General features: G+C 39.0%; 1 protein-coding gene across 1 annotated transcript in view; it reads left to right on the top strand.

Moving 5' to 3' along the window:
• MOXD1 (monooxygenase, DBH-like 1) overlaps window positions 1-26,732 on the top strand; it is a 71,039-nt gene that overhangs the window by 43,232 nt on the left and 1,075 nt on the right. The window contains exons 5-11 of the mRNA XM_009880197.1: window positions 8,052-8,231; window positions 10,582-10,684; window positions 13,798-13,964; window positions 15,382-15,573; window positions 18,860-18,919; window positions 20,904-21,046; window positions 24,564-24,732. Of these exons, the coding sequence (XP_009878499.1) occupies window positions 8,052-8,231; window positions 10,582-10,684; window positions 13,798-13,964; window positions 15,382-15,573; window positions 18,860-18,919; window positions 20,904-21,046; window positions 24,564-24,732 (1,014 nt within the window). The remainder of the gene's footprint in view (window positions 1-8,051; window positions 8,232-10,581; window positions 10,685-13,797; window positions 13,965-15,381; window positions 15,574-18,859; window positions 18,920-20,903; window positions 21,047-24,563; window positions 24,733-26,732) is intronic.

Raw genomic sequence — 26,732 nt, 5'->3', positions numbered from 1 at the left:
GGAGTACCTGCATTGACTTTATTATTTATACTATTCAAATTATATTTTCCTGTTGAATGTATATAAACTCTTTATAGACTACCCATTTTGGCTTTAAATCTGAAATGTATTTGGTTACATATTGCTTTATTATTATATTGTTTTCACAAGAAAGTAATGATGTTGCTGATTAATTGCCCATTAATTCTGCTTGGTGTGTGTCAATTGTGCTGAGAGTCTACGGCCGTACCGAATACCACAACCACTCTGCCGGTGTCTGTGCTGCTTAGGAGTGCAATGAGTGTATTGCCAGGAAGCGTAACCGAATGAAACATGTTTTTTCTTGACCTGAGCTCTTTATCAGATTGCTCCTCAGGGTTATACTTTTTAACTGTTACTAAATGCCTTATCTTAAATCTTCAGACATACCTCAGGCAGAAACAATGTTTTATGAATATTTCTTTGAGGTATACTTCTTTTGGATTTAGTCTAAATTACTGAATGCCTTTAAAGTCTGAAACTCTGTATGAGTGGTAGAGTTCCAGGTGAATTAATTAGGAATAAGAACTTAGGAATGGACTTGATGGCAGAGAGAACAAGAATTCCTAAACCTATCTCTAGTTCTCATTTTTAAATGTTTGTTTTTATTGCGTATTGTGTTGTTTGATTCTTCTTCCCTAATTAAAATATTTAAGTTGTTTTGCACACTGACTTATAGAAATTCTGGACTTACAGTGTAATCGTTAGCAGTAGCATGTGGGGATGGAAGGATTTGTGTGAATTTAGAAATACAGCCTTCTCTCTAAGCTAACAGCCCAGCAACAGTAGCTTTTACCTGAAAGCATGTATTCTTTTCCAATAAAAATTCTCCAGCTTAAAGTGAAGGTGTAGTAATTGCTTCTTAACGCAGTATACTAATAAAACTTTAGTAAGAGCCTTTATTGAATAACGCAGTCACTGAATAAACAAATCCTTTCTCCTTTACGCCAAGAACAGGAAATATCTGTGCTTTGAATAAGGTTTTCCATTCATGTGGTATGGACTTTTTCTCCACAGTGATGTTAGAATTTTTGTTCTGCATTTTAAAGTACACCCAAAACCGGTTAAACCCAAATGCCAACAATATAGCTTAAATAAATAAATACATAAACAAGTCAGCACTGTTATTTCAACTTGGGATTATGTCTTATATTTGAATCTTGCCTTGGAAAAAAAAAACCCACATGTATTAAGGACGAATCATGCAAATTTACATGCCTTAAGTTGTATGGAACCTCTATTTTTGGTCTGGAAAATTTCCATCCTCCAAGGAAACCTTACCTAATCACATTATGAAATTGGGGGTGGAGATGGTTGCTATTGCCTGGACCTTTTCCTCATCTCCATCTCTTTTGTATTAAAATACAAGCAGCAAGATTAGAAGAAGATACGTAAAATGTGTATGAAAATAATTTGGATGAACATTTTTGTGTTTGAAGGACAATTCAAGATAAGCAGCACTGCTGCCTGCTGTACACGACTATCAGCGAACCAGAAACAGTGGCTTTGCTCTGCCTCCTGCAATTCACTCACCAAAATATGCACCTTTCTAAGTAAGCAGCATGGTATAAATTCAGAACCGCTTGGAATAGATAGCAATTTAAAGGGATTTGTTAGTAATGAAGACTGAATTTAGGATCTGGATTGTAGAGTGAGAAACCCAGAAATGGGCACTTAGCTGTGTACGTGCAACCGATACGGCTGATCTCAGGAAAGATTATGGCAGCCAGTCCATGCTCGACTGCAGCCGGGCGGGCACTGGAGGTATCTCTTTCAGCCCTAACTACTCTGTGCCATTAACTTAATGCTTTCTGACATACGGTATGGGGTGGGGGCGCTGGGAGGGTGGTCCCTGCCTGACCCGGGGATGCCTGAATTCCGGGCTGAAAGTCTGCAGCAGATTAGTGTCCCAGATGTGATGCTGGCCTGGGCAGGCTTGTCTCCTGACATGAGATAGCTGTTAGGTTATTAGGGTTAAAATCCTAGTCTGCCCTGGAGTCATGGACTTCAACATCTACCCCAGCTCAGAGGCATATTTACAGCTCTGGGGTTTTTGCTCAGCACACCTCTGGGTTGTGTGTAAGAAGCAATGTTAGGCAGAAAGCAACTAGTGTTTTTCTTTCAGAACATTTATATGTCAGTAAAACCATATTATTATTGAGGTGTTTTTTTTTTTTTATGGAATATGTGGAGATTTTTGCTGAAAAAGACCCAACTTTATTAAGCCAAGTATTCTAAGTATTTGCTTTTCTGAAGAAAAATCTAAAACCTTAAAAGAGATGTTTTAGACAAATATTTGTGCATTCTGAAACGACACTGTTGAAAAGGAAAAAAAAAATCAGAAAAAAATCTTGATGATTCCTAATAAGAAGACATTGTGTATACTTTTTTCTAAGTTAGACAAATATTTCAATGGATGTACGTGGTACACATTTGTGAAACAAGTACAAAGACCATAGTAATCAGTGAGAAGGTAATAGTTCTTCCTGAGGATGAATATAGAAAGCAGAGACCCTATAACTTGGTCTTTTACTACAAAAATTCTCTCAACTAAACTCAGCCAGTACTTAGTTTCACAACCATCGCTTTTTGGTCTGAGTTAATCATGGACATGGCAAACTCGTGTAAATAAAATAACCAACCACAGGCTGGAATCTCTTAGATGTGGCAGTGCCAGAGCAAAATCTTGTGTCAAATATTTGCTCTCAGATTTGAGATTACAGTATAATGTTTTTTCCCCATGTTACTGTCAGCTACATACACAAGGTGTTGTATAAGGCTGTGGCCTTAGTAAGAATAATTTATATGGCAATATACCATCCCATAGTATCTTTAAAATGTAAGATTAAGTTGAAGCTACCTTTCGAGCCAGAAAAAATAAAATTATATTTTTCACTGACATTTCAGTGTAGAAGCATCACTGCAACAAGATAAAAAACCTGTTGCCATTTTCATATATAAAAATAAATTCAGCATTTTGTTTTCTGAAGTTCAGTGGGGTATATTTTCTAACAGGGACACTATGGGGAGACTATGGATACAGTTTACTAATTTTCCTCATTTGCACAAGCAGGCATGAAGAAGAAACCACAGCTGTTAACATCAAATAAAGCAAAGCGAATAAAAAGGCACAAAAAACAGGAATAAGCAAGAAAGACTTCCAGGTTTCTGGAGATATTTTTCCCTTGTAGGGAATCAAACTTCTTGGATCATTTGAGCTGTTTGCACTTTCATCCTGTTTAATACACGTCCATTAGGATGCTTATTAGCAGCTTGAGATGCAAGCCTCTATTATGTTACCATTTTGGCTTGTTTTTTTTTAAGAGCCAATGACATGTTGTGTGTTCAGTTTGTGTGGTGGGTAAAGGGATAATAGGAAATACAGAAGAGAGGAAGAAAAACTAAAGCTGAATAACCCGGCACTAGCAGATATAAGCATTTTCTTTGTTCATGTGATGTCAGCCTGTTGACTAGAATAGAGCTTCTGTTAAATCAACAGGTGGAAAGCACATGTCTTATCTGTATCAACTAACTTGATAATAAATTGAAAATGTGTTTGTTATATCCTTTGAAAGTCAGTATTTTGAGAAGTGCTAAAAGATACAGTACAGGAGCTCTGTAAAACCTCTCAACCTGCCTGACAAGTACAGGTCATGCTAATCCCACACTGTAACCGTAACCCGTAATTTTGGTTGCAGAAGGCAGTGTCTGCATTTTGCATTTGAATGCAGTGTATTTTAAATACCTCCATCTGCAGAAACCCTGATTTGATGTGGTGGTGGATTAGAGTATATCTATTATTTTTTATCTCTGTTAGTGGGAGTCAGATAGGTTCATATATGTCAGTGTGGTTGGTTAGAAAGATCTTTCGCCCAGGCTTTCAAGAAAGGTAGAAAGGGTGCAGAAAGGAAGTCATCATGAATAATAAAACAGGAGCTTCTTTCTGCAGGTTTCATGAAAAGTGGGGGAGATCGTGTCTTGTTGCACACACTTATTTTTTGCAGTTCCAAACGCTTTCGGCATTTTGATGTAGGGTGGATATAGGCTTTTGTTATCTGAGCCTCTGGCAGTCAGGAAATGTCAAGCAGAAAATGCACTTTGCCCGCAGGGGAAGAAGTCACCGAGGTGCCCCAGTGGTGCAGTATCTCTGCAGGCTTATTCACGACATGGCAAAGAGATGAACCCTGACAGCTGGGTCTTCCTTGCATGTCAGCAGCAGTGAAAGCGCCACAGATGAGCCTCAAAGAACGAGGAAAAATGGGGAGAACAGGTAGTTATATGCATATTCGCTTTCAGTCTCCCTTCAGCCTTTTTCTTGACTCCCCTTGGCTAACAAGAGGTAGGTAGGAATTACCAAGGAAAGAGGAATGAACTACATTTCAAAGTCACGGGTTTCCTCATAATTATTGAAAGTGAAAGGCGCATTCCAATTTTCACGACAGCTCATCTAAATTGATCAAGTTATCGGTGGCTGAAAGCATTATTTGAGAGTCCTCTTACACTACAAGAACAGAGTAAACAATGCTATGTATAAATAAGAATCCAAATAAAACCTAATTTTTCACTTATATCTGCCTACGTCTACTTTTATCACATTTTTTTCTGTATTTCACTCCTTTGCCCTAATTTACTACCGTAAATTATTATCTTTTCATAAGTATACTAAAAGTTGCATATTTCCTGAAACAAATTAACAAGACAGTCATGGTGACTTTTCAGGGTTCCTCCACCAGTATTGTGACTGGGGGCCTGCAAAAGTAGACCTTAGTTTAGCTTAGCTTTCAGTTGTGTGATTTGGGGATTAAAGACTATCAAAGAAACAAAATGTTTGTGCTTAAAAAATTCAAATAACTGGAAATTTTGAATGGGTGCACTAGTGAGTCCAGGTTTTGAAAATTAATGCCCATAGTTAGGGATCAAGGCTGATAAAGGGCTGTTAAAATAGGAATAACCTTGTAGGACGTGAGCGCTTTCAAATTGTGTTATCATTCACTGGGGCTGCAAGTACTGTGGGAACCAGGCCACCTCGATCTAGATATTTAATTGTAGATACCTGCTTTAGCAACTAATTTTACACCTGAGACTACTTATGTGCACATTTAAATGCATTAGTGATTTGCTGAATTTGGCCCCATATGTGAAGAACTCAGTCATTGTTCATCATTGTTTGTAAGGCTGGCCAGAAAACAAGAATTTTGTTTATTTGGAAAAAAAAAAAAAAAGAGGTTTTGGACTTTCTGTTCAGCTTGTAGCAAACTAAGCTGTACAGATGCTCTTTGTGGAAAGTGAAGGAGGAAGAGGGAAGCAGCCTAAACAACCAACTTATTCTATAAGCTAAAATAACAAATGGCTGAGTAACTAGGGCAGTACTCACCTGGCATGTAGAATAGCATGTTTAAATCCCTGCTCCAGTTAATCACTACAACAGAGAATCAAATACTATTTCTTAATTTTCTTTTCTGCTGAAGTTATCCTAGTAAGTAAATACAGTCAGAAATCCACTGGATCAGAGAAAGGGAGCCCAACATGTCTAGGGGGTCTGCTTCTCTTCCTTCTCCCATTTTGACCAGAAATGATGCTGTTATCCTTAGGGAGATGGCCATTAAAATATTTCCATACATTTCTGGGAAATGAATAATTTGTGATTAATGAGATTTTCCTAAGATTTTTCTTAATAGATTTTTCACCGCTCCTAATAGTTTCTTTTTTTTTTTTTTCTCTCTATTTCTTTAAAAGGGGAGAGAGAAAGGTGGCTCCTCTTTAACCAAGTTGTAATAAAAATGTGTAAAAAGTGTAACTTCACTGCTGCTTTTCATTATGTATTTGTGCATCTGCAGAATATAAATTGTCCTACAAGATGCATCAGAAAGATGCTTAAGGATTTTTTCTAGGTTTTTTTTCTTTTCTTCAGTAAAGAAAGCTGAACAAACCTACTTTTTGAAGTGCTGTTATTGTTTAGGTAAGCGACACTAAGAAAGCGATGACAGGATGTGAGTTTCTAATTTTGGTGATGTCCCATTGTTTTGAGGGGAAGTTGGTTTTGAAGTAGTGCTTGTAAGCACAGCAGGTGCTGGGATCTTGTAGCAGCAGGCAGAACTCTCACATGTTGGGACAAAAATAATCTTTTTTCTTGGTAGATACAGGGATAATATTTCCATAACCATTTCCCTGACTATCCTATACATTATGTGGAACTTCTGAATTCTTGAGATATATACTGCTATTTAATGTATAATCTGTCATGATCTGAGTGTGTTTTGGTTGTGCAGGATTTGGATAAATATGCAGGTATATGGTGGAGCAAAGGGAAGAAGGAACATGAAGCTGAAATGGATTTCTGAATCTTTGTCAGTCAGTTTGATACATTTAGGAATAAATTCTTATCTGATGGGAAAGCTGACTCTTATCTACTTCAAGAATCACTTTTATAGCCATGGTACAGTAATTCATGATGATGGTAACGCTAACTGAAATAGGGATTACTGAGAACAGTACAGAAGATCTCTTGTGAAGTATTTCAGTCTTGCCATCAGAACAAAACTTTCGTGCATCCATGTAAATTGGCATTCTTCCACTGACTTCTAAGTGCAGTGAAGTGGGTGGTTTTGGGCTGTGCACTTCTTGGACAGACATGCAGGTACTCAGCAGCAGCTGGACTCCCTGAGAGCCCAACTTCAATGGTATTTTGCAGACTCATATCAACGAGGGTGGTCTTGATATGCACGGGCTCTGGTTGCTTCTTCCTGCCCTTCCTCTTTTGTAATTGGTTTAGCGGTTTGAACAAAGTGCAGAGAGATAAATTTCTGGTAACAATATTGTGCTGACAAGATTTTAATAGTGCATTATACTGTTCTTGCTTACCCTGTTCTGGTTCTCTGGTAGCTGGTGTTCATGTGCTTGCAAAACAAATGGATGCAAAGTTAAGATGTATATACATTTTTTTGCCTGTTTAAAATACCTTCTCCTTCCTGATATTAAAAGGCAATAGTACATGGCACCCTACATCTTAAGAGTTATGGTGCCAAAGCTTTAGTTTTCTTGTGAAAACTTTAATGTTTATCTTATTCAACTTGAAGGTGGATATAGCAGAAAGGGATGCAATCTTTGAAAGTGAAGCAAGTGAAAAACCTCTTTCATTTTAATACTGTTTTCTATATGCTGATGTTTTGTGGAATATGATCTTTCTGAAAAGCAAAATACTTTTTTTCAGAAGTATTCATGTTTGCCCCAGGGATGTCATCTCTGACAGAGATGATTTAACATCATCCATCCAAATAGAGAGTGAACACTGTTTAATGAGAATGAAATCATTTCAGCCTACCCTGAAGTTCGGTGGTCAAATTATACTGGGGGCACCGGGGCACCCCTGAGAGCCCTCCAGCTCATGACTGCCATAAACAGGCTGGAGCACCCAACCTCTCGGGAATGACTTCATATTAATACAGTCTTTACAACTGAGCAGATTGTGAAATAATTCTAATTTCTTGTAGATGTCAAAAAGATGTGAAAGTCCATCTTGAGCTGCTGAGGAATGTGGGGTATACCTCCAGGCTCAGCCTAGATGTACGGAGTCTCTGGGCAGCTCTAGTTTGAAGTGATACAAAAGAGGCAGAAACGAGGATGAAAAGTTCTGAATAGTTCAGACACCAAGCTGGTTTAGCTGAACAGACTTTCAGCTGGTTTATGTCCCCTTCATGCTGTAATGTGGCTAAACAAGATTGTGCAGGGACAAAGACAAGTGACAGTGCCAGACTGGAGTGGGAGAAGAGAGAACAAGACAGATGGCAACAGAAGTTTTGTCAAGATAGAATTTTCTTCATGTCCTTGGTTGATGCTCTTGGGCAATCACATCTTTAATGCTTGAGGATGCAGAGAGATGAAGTAACATCTCAACCTAACTACAATCTAACATCAACTCTCCTCTTTTAGAATAAATGCACCATATAATTTTTACTTCTGTCTGCATACCTGGATTGAAATAGTCACATCAGATGTGCTTTCTTTCTTTCTCTTTTTCATTTTAACATTAACAGGTTGAGCCATTGATCCAGAAAGGCCATGAGAATCTGGTGCACCATATCCTGCTCTACCAGTGCAGCAGCAATTTGAATGACAGTGTGCTGGACTATGGACATGAATGCTACCACCCCAACATGCCAGACTCTTTTCTTACATGTGAGACGGTCATTTTTGCTTGGGCCATTGGAGGAGAGGTAGGATGAAAGTCTGTCTAGCATGGTTCCTCAATGGGGCTTTAGAATGGCATGTGTCATAATGAAGTTTCTTCCTAGTATATTAATGATTACTTAATCTGTCTTTTTTTAAAAAGATTTAAACAAAATCCCCAAATGCCTCACCAGAAAGTCCTCAACTTCTTATTGGCCTCTTAAGTATGAAATGCAATGAACAATCCAAGTGACAAGCCAAAATTAGTGAAAATAGTATAGACAGAGTTGATGCCTTAGGGGAAGAAGACGATTTGGGAGCATGGGAGTCTGTTGCTGTACCAGCTTGGCCCATCTGATATGGAAATATACTGCCTCCAGCAATGACCAGTATCTGTTACCTGTGGAGAATGACAGAAAGAAAAGCAAGTCTGTAGGTAACTGTGTAAAAGACATGGAGGCAAGATTTTTCCAAATGAAGTTAGACATGGATTTAATTTCTTATGTGCTTCACCAGGACTTGGTTACAGTGTTTCCCCATTCAGGCATAACACTCTGAAGTTTCCTACCCAGCCCAAAGAGACATCATTTCAGCGTAGCAGTCATCCTGTGTCAGTGCAGAGCCAGCACAAGGACGACTTTGCTCATGGCAATGGGACATGTCTACAGAAAACACAGTATCTGATGCCATGTTGACCCCAAGCTGTGTTTTCAGCTTATTCCATATGTTAATTAATACAGTTATTAATTAATTACAGTAATTAATTAATACAGTTATTAATAAGTATCTGATGCCATGTTGACCCCAAGCTCTGTTTTCAGCTTATTCCATGTGTTAATTTAGGCTGCAGTTAATGCTTTCAGCTGACAGAAGGCGGCATTACTACCAAAAGAATCCCACCCATTCTTTACCCCCTCGATTCACTGTGTGCCCATACAAATGATGGTGTGGGCACAGAGAGGGACTGGGATGACGACAGTTTCTGGAGCCTTCATTTGCCATCCTGCAGTTCAAAACCATCTTTGAGTGCTGCAGCGTGAGGAAGCCAGAGGTGCTACACAGACCCATCAAAAGAAGTTTAATCTACTCTGAGCATTATCCCTGATATATGCTTTGTGCATTTTCGCCATCAGCTATGCTCTGACCTAGTATTTGTACTTTCAACTGTCTTAATCTAAGTGAAATGAAAAACTCATATAAATAAGTTATTATTTGACAAGCATTATGGAGGCTTTTGCAAGGATGATCCTGTTGTTAAAGATCTGTAGAGAGGAATCTGGCAGATCTGGGTTAAATTCAGGTTTACTGGAGTATTCACTTCACTTACTTCAGTTTACCCTTACGCAGAATGGAGGTGATAATATTTATTACTATATACTATGATTAATTCATTGATGTCCATCAAGCATAATAAAGTTGGGATCTCAAATTGTACATTTCAGGAAGTTAGAATCTCATATAGCATATTAAAATATTAGCCTTATACTATAAAATGATGCAGATTAATTCATATAAAAGTGAATTTGTTAACTGAGTTCACTCAGGAGACACTGGTATTTCAGTTTGAATCAGGAGTGAGCTTTTGAAGTAAATCTCCCAATCATCCCCACTTACCAAGCTCTGGTTATCATCACGAGTGGTTTGAGAACCTGCACAGCCTCCTTTGGCATGAAGTTAAACTGAACACGCAGGAGTGAACCTGGCCCCTCCCGGCAGTAAATGGGGTTCAGTGCATGGGGTCTGACCAGAGCTTGTCCAAAGGAGCGTCGTTTGGGGACAGTGGGTCCCACATAAGCTGTTGCACTGTACAGAGCTATTTGGTTTGCACATGGCCTGCTAAGCTAAATGTAGCCATGAAAACCATCTTTATTGTTCAAATCATTTCACTTAGAATGCAGTGATTTGTGCTGGAAAAACAACCTCATTATGTACAACCTCAGTATTTCCTGGAAAGTACTGCTTTTAGAAACTGGGAATATTTAAAATGTAGATTCGCCTTTTCAAAGGGTTTCGTTGCAGACTAACTGCCTGATTATGCAACGTTTATAATTTAAAATGGAATTTTCCTTTTCCTCTCAAGCAATAAATACAGGATAAATAATCATAAGATCATAGGATAATGCAGGTTGGTTGGGACCTCAAGAAGTCTCTAATCCAGTCTCCTACTCAAAGCGGGGTCAGTGGCAAAGTCAGACCAGTTTGCCTCAGAGCTTTATCCTCTAGCAAGCATTATGCTGCAATGCTATGTTCAGAAACTTTTAAAAGATGTTACTTTTGTAAATTTTATCATGAGTATGCTTGTATCATTGCAAAAAAGAGTGGATGCATTATAAAAAGAAATTAACCCTTAGCCATGGCAAAAATACCTTAACTCTCTAAGTGTGTGTTGATTTCCAGGGCTTCACCTACCCTCCTCACGTTGGCTTATCCATTGGCACAGCAGCTGACCCTCAGTTCGTTCTTATGGAGGTGCATTATGACAATCCATCATACACAGAAGGTTGGTACCCTCATGCTCTTTAAAACATGCAAGACTGGAAATGTGCCAGACCCAAGTGCTTCTCATTGCATTGCACAGCAAACAGAGCAAATACAAAGCTGAGGCTTATTTTTCCCTGCTCAGTAGTTCGTCGTTCCTGGTGTTTTTCTCACTGCACTCAAAAGCTTAACCTGAAGTCAGTGGGACATTCAGATATACAAAGAGTTGTGGACAGGGTGAATACATCCCCTTTTACAACTACATTCTTCATGCTGTCACTCTCCTTTCCTTTTGCTGGGAAAACCCATCAGACTGAGAAAGAGCAGCACAGCACCCAGTGAGAGAGCAACACCGGGAATGGGCCTTTTAATTTTTTTTAGCATTATTTTAAAAACTACCTGAACTGCGGGCAGTTTCTGAAGGTGAAGTATAGATGTAGGTTGCGAGATCATTCACTGGGTAAAAGCAGTTTATCTTAAAAGATATGCTTTTCATTTACAATGGTGTTTTTCAATCTTCTTTCTACAATTCATTTGTATTTAGAAGCAAAAGGAAGAAACCAGGGAACGCCAGAAAATCTAGGGAACTTTGAAGCCGGCTTTTGGAAAGATACTTTTTTGTTCTTAAACAAAAGATAATGAGCCACTGTACCTGAGAATATTCTGGTGATTGCTATATATGAACTGAGTATAACCCAATGCAGCACAGTGTACTGGCCTTTCTTTACATCCCCATGTGTTTAAATAAAATCCTCTGTGTGGCTTATGGTGTTCTGTCTTACTGTTATTCCCCCTCTTTTTGTTATTCAAAATGAACTATCTTAAAACTTTCTTATTTTAAGATGGAATCTTGCTCTTCAGCATGCACATTTATGCGGGATACAGTAAAGCTCATTTGCATCCTTGATATTGCGTGCTTTCCCATCAAATATTACCTGAAAGCCTGAGAAGTCACATGCAGAAAAACAGTTTTCGAATTGGTCAAGTCCCCAAATTCACTATTTTATTTTAATGGACTGTACTGTATGGTACTGTTGTTTTAGTTCAAGTGGCACATACAAACACTGGGAATCAATAATGTTTTGTTTCGTTTTTAAGCAACAGGGACAATTTTGCCTTGGTGGGACAGTCCCATGTCAACACAGGGTCTCGCCAAAGATCTGGGAAAATTCAGACAGCATGGGCAGAGCTGTAATCCAGGTCTTGTTTCTCTCCTACCTGACAGAATACATGGTATAAGATCATTCCAGGAGTGGGAGGGAGTAGACCTGCCTGCTCCCGTTGTTTTGGGTTGGAACACACCAGTCCTCCTGCTACAGCCCCCAACCTGCCACTGGGTCACCTTCATTTTCCCATTTCGGGATCTGCATTTTCCCAGCTTGAGTCTCGCGGTTAAAGGCTGCATTGTTAGCCTCACGTTGTGATCTGGGGTAATGTTTCCCTAAGTGACTCAGATTGGTAGTCAGCGTTGACTCCCAGTTAGACTCAAAAATGTTTGAACTGCTCCTAACTTGGCTGGTTTTGAATGTTTCTGTTTATGAAAACCTTAACATTCACTTTTAATTGGAAAGGTGTTCTCTTTTGAGAGTGTTTATCAAAAACTCTTATATATCATAAAATTTTCTGGCATTTAGATGTTAGCAACAAGCTTGAAGGGGAAATGCCACAAAGGAAAAATTCAAGTTGATGAGATTGTACAAATAGCTTCAGAAAGTATGGATTCAGAGTATGGATTCCCAAACACGTTAAAAATGGGACGTTGTAGGACAGTATATATCTATCACCTGAAATGTCATGATTTGTATATTGCAGAATGTCTCATAGTTGATTACCACTCTTAATTGGCTGTGTGTAGTTCATAGCCTTTGTTCCTTAATAATTATATAATACTCTCTCTTAGGTATTTTAGGGACTGGGTAACTTAGTCCCTGCTCTGCCCTTCTGTCATTTGCCTATCTTAAAATAGCCTGCTGATTTCATGTTGATGTAAAATTTGGTTTCAGGCACTGCTATGTCTGTTATGTTTCTTAGAAGGCCAATATAGGTCACTAGGAAGCCTCTTACCTTCTCTGAGATACTTGGTATGTTTTTTGCAGTTTTAATTTTCAAAACTGAAATTTGAAAATGGACAACAAACAAGAAGGTAAAAGATGAGCTAACAGAATGTAGGGCTTGTGCAACACAAATTAATCTTTGTTTTTTGCTTGTATCTTCCATAATAAAAATGGCTAATACAAGAGTAATAATTATAAGCGACTAGATAATAAAGGCAATTTAAATTCTAAGTAGATACACAAATAAATGCATATGGCTAAACATTTAGATGAATGAAGTTGATTCACAGAATTTTGACTCTTAAAAAACACATCCTTTTTACATCAGCCTCTGGTTCCCTAAACTACTTTTTGAAATCAAGAGAAGTTCTTGAGTGAGTGCAGCATTAAAATCCTGTGTAGTTCTCCTGTCTACTTTACTCAAGGTGCTGGTATTATCTTCAAGTTCGAGATTTAGGAAGCAAATTTCCGTATGTTTAGTCAGTGCTCTCTCAATAGGGGAGATTGCAAAAAGGGTGTATTTGGTCATCTGAGGTATGCTGTAATGTGACAAGCAATCCAAACAAAGAAAAAATGTAATTAGTGCTAGGGCTCAAGGTGAAGGAATAGATAAATTCGCCAGTAGAAGACAAATGGCTTGAAAATTTTAAAGAAAAAAAAAAACCACAACAACTTTAAGCTCTGCTTTAAATATTTAATTTGAAACACATACATGGCACCTTTTGAGGTCTTATTATTTCTCTGTATTGTTTGCTCTGCCTGTGATCTACCTTCTTTTCTCTGAGGTCCATGTTGGATAACTTAGTGGAAGGGACACAGGGGCTACAGGCAGCACATATTTTTCATTCACATCTGAGCACCACAGATATCAACATACCATGTTTAACAACCATCCTGTGGGCTGCCCCTATTTATTACTTCCTGCATACAGTTTGACTCATTTCCAGGTTATTGAGGTTGATTCCTCGATTTTCATGTAAGAAACATAGGAAAAGCCTTGAAAAATGTGAAACAATTGGATTTTTTTTTTTTTTTTTAATACTGATTTACAGCCATGGCTGACTGTGTTCTTTTGTTGCAGGCTTGATAGATAACTCTGGTCTGAGGTTAATTTATACTCCAGTTATAAGGAAATATGATGCTGGGGTTATTGAAGCTGGTCTTTGGGTCAGCCTCTTCCACAATATCCCACCGGGCATGCCTGAATTTGTGTCAGAGGGTCACTGCACACTGGAATGTCTGGAAGAGGTATGTCTCTTGCCTGAATCCATTGGTTTTCATTCCTAGAAATAGTTTTAGACAGCCCCTTTAACTTCTTGGGAGGATTGATGGTTACCGGTTAAAGACATGTGAAGAAAGGCATCTGCTACATGCTGCCCTCCAGAATGTTGAGTCTTTTTGATCTGGGTATTTGGGGAGCTCAGTATTCAGGCTGCTTTACTGGTATGAATAATACTGGATGACAGTGCTTGCAATGGTTTCATTGTATGTTCAATATATAAGCACACATTGCTTTCCACGGCAAAGCTATAAATGGCCTAGAATAGCTAGCCCAGAAAAAAAGTTGAGAGAGACTAATTAAGATCTGTGCATGTGCAAAAGGCTCCTAATAGTGAAGTGAAAGCCTGAAAGGTATTCTTAGACCAACCACAGAAACTAAAGACCTGAAATGCTTTTGTTGTATGGCCCAAAGTACAAAATTATGCATTCATTAAACACTTAGTTTCATTAGGATAATCTAAATATCTCTACAGATAATGGAAGTATTGTCTAAAATCTGTGATTAAAGTATCATGGGAGATTCTCATATACTTTGTCATTGTGGAGAAAGGTTGAATCAATGCTTGTTATGAGGTGGTTTGGAGTGAAGTGGAAATTAGATATGGAATTTAGATTTGTTCTTGGGGGTGCTAAATGTTGCATATTGTCATAGCATTTTTCAACCTAAAAACACTTGAGTAATCTTTTATTGTGAGGTTTCTGACCTTAAGGCTGTATTTGAAAGGTATTGTGATAACAGGTTGTTTCTAGTTTGGGCTCTGAACAAGAATCAAAGTGTAGCATACCAAAAGTTCAGATCTGTAGATCTCAGCTAGAACGGGAGTGATGCCAGCTTTGTGTCAATTTGGAAAAGTTAATTTTGAAATGTTTTTGACCTGGAAAAAAGTTTCAGACTTAAACCTATAGTATTTCACTACCAGTTGACTTGGAGATGGGGAGTAGAGCATATTATAATTACATTCTCTTAATTTAAAGTGCTTCTCTTGGCACAATATTGATGATAGTGTCATTCATAACTGCATAGAAATTCTTTTTCACAATCAACATCCACATTCAGCAGTATCAGCCAACAGCAGTAAAATAATGTGCAAGTTTTACTATAATACCCTTGAAAGTCTTAATCTATTCAGAATTATTGGCAGTCCAGTTGTTTTTCATAAAAATAGTGTGCACTAGGAGTCAGAACATGGTGGTTTTTTTAAAACAATGCAGAAAAAACCCCAAACTTTTTTGTATCTAAAACCTTGATTTCACATAAAGATTTGGTTTTGCTCCAGACTGCATTTTGCTGTAAACTGAAGGAATGTGAAATGCATTTATTAATATATTTTCGCTCTGTACACTGCATCTGGGAACACTGATGATGTTGGTTTCTCCTTGCCAGGCTCTAGGTGCTGAGCGACCTGCCGGGATTCATGTGTTTGCTGTACTTCTTCATGCTCATCTTGCTGGCAGGGCCATCAGGATGCGCCACTTCCACAACGGCGAGGAGCAGAAGCTGCTTGCTTATGATGATGAATTTGACTTCAACTTCCAGGAGTTTCAGTATCTGAAAGAAGAAAGAACCATCTTGCCAGTATGACACTCTTAATTCTTTCCCTGAAGGTGTTTTAGACCGTATGCCTAACATTTACTCACATTTAGGATTAACTTTCCTACAGAATTCTTAAATGTTTTGTTCATTTTTCACGTATCATAGAGTGACTAACACATTCAAGTTGTAGTGTCTGAGGAGATGCTACAGAACTGGCTGGCCCATCAATTCAAGCTATTCTTTGGGTGCATTGGGTGTCCACAACTACTTGATTTGAACTTTACTCTTATAGCCGACTAGACTTTAGTAAAGCCTTTGACACCGTTTCCTACAGCATTCTCCTGGAGAAACTGACTGCTCATAGCTTGGACTGGTGCACTGAGTATAAAACTGGCTGGCTGGCCTTGCCCAGAGAGTGGTGGTGAATGGAGTTAAATCCAGTTGGCATCTGGTCACGAGTGGTGTTCCCAGGGCTCAGTATTGGGGCCTGTTCTCTTTAATATCTTTATCAATGATCTGGACGAGGGGATCGAGTGCACCCTCACCAAATTTTCAGATGACACCAAGTTGGTTGGTAGTGTTGATCTGCCTGAGGGTAGGAAGGGACAGGCTGGACCGATGGGCCGAGGCCAATGGTATGACGTTCAACAAGACCAAGTGCTGTGTCCTGCACTTGGGTCACAACAACCCCATGCAGTGCTACAGGCTTGGGGAAGAGTGGCTGGAAAGTTGCCTAGCAGGAAAAGGACCTGTGGGTGTTGGTAGACAGCCAGCTGAATGTGAGCCAGCAGTGTGCCCAGGTGGTCAAGAAGGCCAATAGCATCCTGGCTTGTATCAGGAAGAGTGTGGGCAGCAGGACTAGGGAAGTGATTGTCCCCCTGTTCTCGGCATTGTGAAGCATTGGAACAGGCTGCCCAGGGAAGCGGTTGAGTCACCATCCCTGGAGGTATTTAAAAGATGTGTAGGTGTGGTGCTTAGGGACATGGTTTAGTGGTGGACTTGGCAGTGGACTCCAACAATGGAGTGTTGGACTTGATGATCTTAAAGGTCTTTTCCAAACTAAATGATTCTCTGATTCTATGAAATACTTGAACAAGGCAGATTATAAAACCACACATGTGCCTGGTTGTGCGATCTTTGTGCACCCAGACAGCTGAAGAATGGAAACAGCACTGCATGGCTTTATGGAGCCGTTGGAGCCAAGTAGTGCATCCTGAGTATTTGCACACAGCAAGTATCCAGCCTTGCAAACATGTCTCTACAAATCAGCCAAGTCTTCTCGTTGTTTCACATTTTTATTTGTTGTTGGGAGTAAAATTCTATGCTCATGTTCCACATGAGGTTTCAGTGAATAAACAAAACCCTTCAGAAGAAGAAATAATGCAATTCTATCTGCTGTTCTTGTGAGAAAAACGTAATCTATCTTTTAGAAAAATCTCAACTGCAATTATATTATAAAGCAGCAGCTATCCATAGGTATTGCATGAAGAGTCTCTATTTTTTTGGTGGAGTCACTCATTTAAAAATTATTCACTCAACCTTTGTTAGTTCCAGCTGGCATCTATTTTTGAAGCTTTGGCCTGAGGACAGAAAGTTTATTGTTGCAATGGTTGGGTGCTCCAGATCTGACCAGCCGAGCAGCTGGAGATGTGCCTGTCCAGGTGCATGTGAACAAACCCGTTACTTGACGGAATTGGTCAAATGCTAAATATCGAACAACTGGACTTTTTTAATGATTGAAGCTGGTAAGGGAAGGGAGCTGGAAAGAGATTTGAAATGACTGAACTTCAAGTATGGTCAGGAGCCCCATGGTTTAAACTTCCGGGCTTCTCTTCAAGTCCCTTCTCTTATGTCTCTTCTTCCACACTGGGATACTTTGATATTTGTCCTTTAAAGGCAAGAAGCTAAAATGCCAACTTTCTAATTTAATTTCTACAGTAAAACATGGATATTCAGGTGCAGCATTTACTCTTTGAAGTCCAAGTGCTTGTACTCCATGGGGACTTCAAAGACAAACTGGTGTTACCTCCTCCAGGAAAGAAGTGTTGAAGAGTTGAGGAAAAGGGCTGGCAGAAGATGACAGGTTTGCAGAGAAAGCCTGTAATATTTTTAGGAAAATCCACACAGATTATAGAGAAAGGCCTCTTAAAATTCAAGAACAAAAGGGAGTAGACAGTAGAAAGACTAAAAGAGGTATTTGATAGTATCAGCAACTTTAAAAAGACAGCTCGAGTAGAAGCAGGAATTCTTTCTCTCAAGTGAGCCTTTTTCATGCCTTTTATTATTTTCATCTTATGCAAAAATACCAGCACAGCTTTACATATATCATTCTGGTGTAATTTGGACCACAATCTAATCAATTAATTATTAACATTAAAAATTTTCATAGAGGTTCTTGTTATTCTCTTCTTCTGCCAGCTCTTCCAAGGGTGTATCCTTCTTTCAGCTTGTGGAGACAGGACACGGGAAAGGAGAAATTCTCAGCCTTTGAAGAGTGAATTGATTTTTTCAGGGAAGATTAATACAATGGGTGATGAGGGAAGATGCCGATACAAAAAAAAAAAAAAAAGTGAAGCAAACAAAACTCTGCCATCCTTGCATCCTTGTGATACAAAGTTGCCCAAAAGATCAGATTTTTAACATCTGACTATGTTCCTCAATATTTTAATTTCCACTTGATTATCATGGTGATTTTGAGATTTGTATTTGATTAGGTACAGGGAATAAAGGTACCCCCAAGCTGTAGATCAGTTTGTCAAGACAGCAAAAAGTTAATTTTATGTACTTGAGAAGGTAAGTATTCAGCCTTTCCCATACATATCTGTCAATATGGTTAAGTCTTTGCCTGCCACTCCTCTACTCCCAGGCTTGGCAGATAAACAGTTGTTATTGTGATGTGGAAAACCTTCTTTTCCTCATTTGGCAAGTATTTCTGTTGAAATTGGCAGGATAAATTAGCCTGGGGAAAGCTATCCAAAGTAGCACTGGATGAGTTTTGGAGCAAGAATCATGTGTATACATTGTCTACGGTTATAATCTTCCTGAAAATAGGATTATAACTGGGCACCTCCATTGCTATTTTAGGAGAACAGACCAGATGATCAATAAGACTGAGTTTACATCCATGGAGGATCCCTGAGGATCTGGGATAATATGAATGCTAAGTGCTAAGGCCTTAGCATATGCCAATTACCTTATCCTTGGCTCTTTCAAAGTCGTACCCACTGCTCTGATTTTTGTTTCTTAAGTGTTTGCTGTCATCTGTGGTTACCTGAAGCTGGTGTTGATAAACTTCAGAACTGTGAAATTCCTAAATCTTGTGTTTCAGGGGGATAATTTAATCACAGAATGTCACTACAGTACTGTGGACCGAATTCGCATGACATGGGTAAGAAAAGTTTTAGTGGATCAAAATAAGTACACACATAATAATGGGGACTAAAATATTTTTCATAAAATGCTTTTATAAAGTGTGAACTTACTTGCTAATGCCTGTGTGCACGTAATTATGTATTATCATTCCTTTCATAGATTCTTAGGTTTTATAGTCATCAGGGCTATTATGATCATAGTCTGATCTCTTGCATAAGGCATTCAGATGACTAGTTTATAAAAATAAGCAAACCAGCCCATAGAAGATCTTTAAAAATCAGACTTTGCTAGTATAAGGAGTGCTTTCTTCATAATATGTATTAACATGCAAATTCTGCATATTCTAATGAATTATTTCTATGAACTTGTTACACATTTTTCCCTGGAGTTGTAATTGCCAGTTCTTACATATAGATTTTTACTTATGCCGCGACCAAGATAGGACCACTTGCTTTTGTGTCTAATGTAGAATCCAGGCTGAGGGCAGGTCCTTTGGGCTGGGAGGAGGATGCTGGGCACAGTGAGCCTCTGTGCGTTGTCTTTCTCATGTGGCAGGTTTTCCACCAGCAGGGACCCTCCCAGAGAGCTGCTGCTCCCAGGGCAGCACTGGAGGAGCCTGTGCCGTACCCTCACACCCTTGCAGCTGAGGCACGAGGAGCGGTGGTGCTGCAGCCCTGGTTGCATGGCCACAGCGGCGAACAAGGCAGGGCCATGGCCGGGGGCTGAGCATCCCCTTCGGGGCTGAGGGGGTCCAGCTCAGGCTTAGCACATGGCAGTGCACGGTCTCCCAGATGCTGGCCATTGCGATGAGTCCCCTTGGTTTTGGAGGTGAAGCAAATTCAGTTGTTGGGACATGAGCTGGATGGTGCCAACTGGCTGCAAAACCAGAGAGTGATGCCAGACCCACTATGTTTATGGGAGGGATGTAGCTGCCGGCACCCATCCTTCACCAGAGGCTGATCCCGCTTCCTCAGGAGAGGCTGGATCCAGACCTCCAGAGGTGAGACCTGAGGAATTTCTGTTCAGCAAGGAAGACCTGGTTTTGGCACCCAGAGAGTGCAGCAATACCTCTGCCTGTGATGATACCTCTCCCTCTCCTACATTGCTGGCGTGTAGGTGCATGCAGTAGGTATATAAAGAAATGCAGAAGAGAAAGAAGGCTTTTGAGTTATTGTCCTGTTGTCCTGTTTGATGACCACATGGTGACCACACTAGCTCCTGGCCCTTGGTTCGTGTGTTTTATCTTCTCCGTTCCTATTCCTGTGTTTCTGTGAGATTTGTGGAACTGTTCTCACACGGCATTTAGGAACGTGTAGCTCATAATCTTGTCCATATTTACAAAGATTAATTTTAAGTTAGTTGTTTGCCCCATGGCTCTCAAGGGAAGGCTGTTTAAGAATCTGTTTCTTCTGCTAGCTAAAAAACTTACTCTGATTAATCATTTTATAGTTACTGCTTGTTTGTTCCTGAGTCAACATTATCTGTTAACTTAAATAACTCTTTTATTTCTTACTTTTTATCTGCATATGGACTTACAAGGAGAGTTCACATAAGTACATATTCCATCCCAGCCTCCATTTAACCAAAGCTCATTTGGTTTCTTATTAAACAGACTAATTATCCTACCAGATTTTTTCTGCATCTGCTCAACTTTGAAGGCCTTTTCCTGAAATGTGGTAGATGTAAGTAACTTGGAGACAGCTGAAAATAAACCTGAACTCAGATAGCACTCTTCAACATAACAGGAGTCTTATTTTATTGGTTGTTGTTCTTTCTGACATCTTTTAAGCTCAGGAGCTATTGCTTGAGCTTGCAGTGTATTTTGTAATTAATTATGTAATAACTTCTTGCTAGCTGACAGCTTAATGTGCAAAGTAAACCTGTTGAATTGGGCCTCCTTGATACACATTTGATTAGCATGTAAATGCTTATCAGTGTTTTTATCTGTGGGATTCCTTCACTATCTTGATTAAAAGAAAAATCTCATTTTCCATTTTCAGGGTGGTCTGAGCACCAGGAATGAAATGTGCCTGTCGTATCTGCTCTACTACCCGAGAATCAACCTCACCCGATGTGCAAGTATTCCAGATATAATGGAGCAACTACAGTTCATTGGTGTTAAGGAAATCTATAGACCAGTCAGGCAAGTGAAGTGTTTATGAATATGCATAGCACCTCTGTTTCTGTCTGTGGGATTACAGGGTCATTTTTATATGACCTTTATTTCTTTCTGGTAGTTGCAGGGTCAGTCATGTCGCTTGGTTTTGGTCAGTACACTGTGCTGCTATTTATCTCTCCTGCCAAATTATTCGGCATCTTTTTTTTTTTTTTTGTTATTATTAATAAAACAGCAGTTTCTTCTGTTAAAGAAGTAGTATTTTTTACGGAAGGTTTTTTTTTTTTTTTCACTGCAACAATCTGTAAAAAGACTATGTATTAATGTCATATCAATGTTTCAAATGTATCAATGTTTCAAAACATATCAGTGTTTCACATATGTAAAGATAATTTTGAAAAAGGAGTTTGGGAGTATGGGTATTGAATTACCCTGGGTAAATTTGTTGTCAGTAATTCTGCTGAAGTCAATGGGTGCAACCAGATCCTAGAACTGTTGCTCACATATAGACCTTAACGCTGCCTTGGTGACACTGACAAAAATACACAAAAGGGGAAGAAGTCGTAAGTTAGAAAGGAAACTGAGAGACTGAGAGTCTATTGAATTGTTCATGATAAAAGATACATGGTAGATAAGCACATGATGGAGAGAAATGAGAGAACGGAGGCTTTGGAAGAATAGCAAGTCAGAGGATGGTATGCAAGGTCAGTAGAGAGAAAAACATGGAACCAGTGGTAGGAATCTAGCCAAGAGGAAGAAAAGAGCTTTTTAGGTGAACTCTTGGCTACAGGGGCTTGCAATTCTGTGCAAAGACGCTATCTCCTGAGTCTTGGACTCCTACTGTTTCGGAATCAGGACACTGCTTATTTTTGAGATGTAAATCCATGTCAGAAAAAAAACCCTCTAGCTCATTCATCAATTTTTCTTCCTAATAAACACAACCCACAAGAATCTGAATATTAGCCCCCTACTCAGCTCAAAAGGGGTAATATAATTTTGTTGTAAGATCTGTCTACTTCAGTGCTCCATAAGTATTAAATATCCTCTCTGTGAATGGCAAGGGGTGGGGGCTGTTTCCATTTAGGCAAGTCAGGATCTATAACAACCACCACGAAGGGCCATGCAATGGCATCTGATAGCTGGGGTAAACCACAGGCTGGTGAATTTTAAACAAGGTGCCACAGCCTTGCTGTCCTTCATCATAAAAGTCTTTGGCAAGAACAAAATGCTTCCCAGTGTGTTGTTGGATCTGGCCTTCCTGCTCTTCAATCTCAGTGGGATGACCTGCACAATGATATTGCTCACTAAGAGCAAGAGTGATTTCCAGAATCTGACATAAAATTTAAATTTTGGTAGGACACGAGAGGAAGCCCGCGATAGACAGGATAAATGTGTGCGAATATATAAAAATCGATAAGTAGCATATTTCAGTTTTTAAGTGTTCCTTGCAGTTCTTAATAAAGCATCTCAATAGCAGATCAAGCAGATCAACAGTGGAAGTGATTGTAAACAGTGAGAATAGTCTAAAGAGGAAATTTCCCAAATGAATGAAATGCAGAAAAATAATCAAACAATAGAAAGTAGAATACACTGTTAGTGGTGAAAGGTGAATTACATTTGTATTGTTGCACTGAACTAAGGTAATAGTAAGGATTGAAAATAAAATTGATAACCTAATAGTGTGTCATCACATTTAATTTTTAAAAGTTGTATTTCCTTATAGAGTTTATCTTAACAAAACCATATAAAACTATTATTACAAAGTAATTTGTTGTACAGGCTTACTGGTCTTAGTTCTGAAATTTATATCCAAGATAGAACAGTCTGAAGAAAGTCACAATGCAATCAATGTCTACTTCATTTTCCACACTATTTCTATTTAAAATCTCTTAATAGAGGGAGAACACAGTTTCTAAATTAGTCCTAGCTAAAAGAATCTTTCTGAGTTTAGAAAGAAAATACTCTAACAAATGTATGCTCTCTTGAGTGTTCATTCATGATAACTGTACTTAAGGAAAAAAATGCACATTTGGCCTGGGGAAATAAAGATGTTTTGAATAGAGTAAGTATGCAGACTGTCTGCCGCAAATGGAATAGTAATTAGAAGAAGAGATTATTAATGCCTCTAGTATTTATGACCTAATCCACAATTCTTGTTTCATTAAGCTCTGTCAGCCTAAGGATATGTGACCTGATACTCATCTCTCTTGTGTCAGTCTTACACAGGAATTGCTTCACTGACTCCTCTAAAGTCTGTCCTGACTTACACATGAAGGCAAACTGGAAGCAGGATCAAGGCACTGTGGCTCACTTTAAAACTCTTTTTTCCTCAGTGTGGTGGCACAGACAGTGGTATAAATCATGAGGAGCTGAGATGAAAGCGATCGGGCCACAATAGTGTAAAATAGGTGCTTGATTAAAATTTTGTCCTCTGTGCCTAGGTGATGCGTAGAGCAGAACTTTGGCATAGGCAGCACTTTACCCAAAGCAAGTGGGAGACAGCCTACTGCAAGATAACACAGTTCTGTCTAAAGTGCTTTGAAAGGATAACTCATGTTGCAACCAAAGTATCAATTAAGTTACTTAGATAAAGTTTTAGTTACTTTCATTCTTCCATTAACTGTATTTGACTTTATGTTTTTAAAATCTTGGCCCATCCACCACGTTGTTGACATTCATCCCAGTAGAGTCAAACAAGGAGAAAGCAAGAACAATGGAAAAGGTTTTCTGTAGCTTTTTTTTTTTCTTTGTTATTATTTTTGAGTTTTCTTTACTAAATGAAAGGCAAGAAATCTCTTTCCTTCCCTTTCCACATCTTTGGCTGGTGAGGAATGGGATTGGCCCCACTTGTTCATGGAGAGGATTCCCACACGTGGGCAAACAGACCCAGCGGCGCAGAAGGTCTCTATGCCACCCCTGGCAAAAGTCCCCTTGCAGCTAGCCTGTAGGGACATGCCAGAAGGCAACATCCACAACACCAGTTATTCTCATTTGATCTTTTGGCACTGCTGCCAACCAATGCATGTTAGAGCAATTCCTGTGCGAGGCTGAGTTTTGACCTGTTATCTGAGTTATGACCAGAGCTTGGCAGAGCCATCTGGAAGCAGCTTTCTCATGGCAAACGTTTCTTTACAACACTGTCTGCCAAGCCTAGTGGAGGGTGTGGAACTTTTTTGTTTTGGGTTTTGTTTTTTTTTTTTGAGAAGTTGCAACAGAAGATCTGTTTTGTATTGCCTGTGTATTCAGTTTGTAGATCAGAGAACAGCAATGTGATTCTTTTTCTTAAGATGAAGTCCTTCATTTCTAAAAGCATCTGGCAGCAAGTCCTAAACTTCTGACTAACTTTCGTAATTCTGTTAAAATCAGTGAATCGGCATCAGTTTCCAGTAGCAGAGAGCTTAGCTGAAAATGTGAGTTATGCATAATATGCATATTAATAGTACACTTGATTTTCTGAGTAGATTCCCCAAAAGTTTTTCCTCATCAGTTCCAACTTGATGTTATTTATCTATTTTTAAAAATCTCTTCATTTATTTTTCTTTAGGACTTGGCCTTTCATTATCAAGAGTCCTAAGCAATACAAAAACCTGTCTTTTATGGATGCAATGAACAAATTCAAATGGTCCATATCGGAGGGTGTCTCCTATAACGAACTTGTGCTTAAACTACCAGTGAATGTGAGATGTTCAAAAACAGATAATGCAGAATGGTCGGTAAGTCTAAATGTTGAAAAGAAGGCAACAGCGCCATGAAACAAATGTGATTTACTGTACTTCACTGTGTATTAATAAGTACCTGGTTATATGTCTTCAGGCCATTTACACAGCTATATTACATTTACATACAAAAACAAATGGTGAGAATGTTTTATCAATGCTTTCACCTACTCGAGTTTTAGAAGTATTTAAGAAGAATAGAAAAGTTGGAGCTTTGATCTGCACTTGGGATCAGTAATAGGAGTATGGAGTCTTTCAGTGTGTCTGGGACTGATCAGAGAGTAAACATGTGTGTCCAGATTAGGTGGCCAAGTTAAAGAGCTGTTTTCCCTTGGCTGCCTCCATTGTCAGGAACTTACGTTACGGTCTTGCGGTGGATGATTCAAAATCCCTAAATTGGTTTCTTCTCTGTGTTACTCTGTAGGGGGAAGCTTATTGACTGCACAGGGAAGCCTCAAAAATCTAACTTCTTAACTCAGGCATTTAGACTACCTAAAGTTGTATGAGTAGTCTTCCAATATTTCTTGCTTTTTTTGTTGTTTTTGTGTCTTAGAGATGTCTATAGTATTGGGCCAAAAAAAGTACATTTGGCTTGCCTGTTTCCTTTGTGCACCTTTGGAAGATTTTATCTTCTATAGTTTTCCTTTCCCAATTCTCTTGATGCAAAAAACTGTAAGACAAAAAATAATTCCTGAGTAAGTTATTATTCATTCTAAATGTCTACTGGTATTTTAACAGGACGGCTGGGAAAAGGTGTCATCTTTAGTTTTGACGTGTGTTTATAAAGAACTACTAGTGCATGTAGCATCATCCCTGAAGGAGATGCTGAAAAATATATATTGCTCCTTGAACTCCTTTACAGAGTCCAAATCCAAGACTGCATTTTAATTTTTTGAGCTTTTCTGCTCAGCAGGGGAGATTGTCTCATTGTACTGGCTTATCTCCTACTGCGACTTTAGGACAGCCTAACAGAGCTGATACAAGATACTGCTGATGAAATGCTTCCTAGGAAAGGACCTTTTCCTCATTCTCCTCACCCTGCAAAACAGCCCACGCTGCCTCACAGCGGGTCACACAGTGCTTTCAGGTGGTGGAGAAATTGCCCTTCCTGCAGCAGCCTTCTTGGGTCCTTCCAACATTGGTCAGACTGTTCTGCCCACAGGATGTCAATTAAATACTGTGTGCTTAAAGTAATCAAAGAGATTCTGTTGTGGTTTTTTTTTTTTTTTCTAATATTTGTCCCTCTACGGACCTTCTGTGAAAAGCAGTTATTGACAGTACATGTGACTACTCACCAGTTTTGGTTAAACTTCTTGTCCTTTGTAACTGCTGGCCAGTAGCAGCTGTGTAGCCACTCTTTCACTAATTATTTGGCAGAGGACAAGTTAAGATGATGAAAAGCACACAGAAATTTTATCAGGAGAGGATAGGCTCCTTTTTTCCCCTCTTTTTTAAATGGTATGCTTTCTGCAAAATGCTGTTCCCCTTTATCTTACAGGATGAAGGAACAATACTTACGACTTGAACGCAGTCAAAGAATGAGCTCACTGGAACTGGGAGTGCTTAGTTCTTCCTTTTAATCACAGTTTCCTATTTGAAATGACTAGGGAATATTCATCAAAGCCAGGATTAGAACTTTCTCCCTTCCCTATTAATGACATTACGTTAAATTGGCTGTCCCCATCAAAATCAAGAACAGATTTAACCTGAATGGCCAAACAATCAGTGAGTTGTTACAAGAAGGAAAAAACTTGAAACAGAGGAATTGAGTTGAAAATACCTTTATCCTTCTGTAGGGATGGTCTGTTGGTCAGTTTTAGCTTTGTGTTGTGTTTGCTAAGATTAAGTCAATATTTAGACTTTTTTTTTCCTGCAGTGTAGGATAATTGCAACATGGAAAAAAAACAAAGCAAGTACATGCCCTGCAGGTGGGCATTTAAACTTTCAAAATGTTTATGTCTACGGGCTCACTTTTTGCATAGCTTCTTTTCTTTAAT

Source organism: Charadrius vociferus, unplaced genomic scaffold (assembly GCF_000708025.1).
Source record: "Charadrius vociferus isolate BGI_N301 unplaced genomic scaffold, ASM70802v2 scaffold82, whole genome shotgun sequence".
NCBI lineage: Eukaryota > Metazoa > Chordata > Aves > Charadriiformes > Charadriidae > Charadrius > Charadrius vociferus.
The sequence above is the reverse complement of the archived record's forward strand: the minus strand, read 5'-3'. Positions and strand labels throughout refer to the sequence as shown.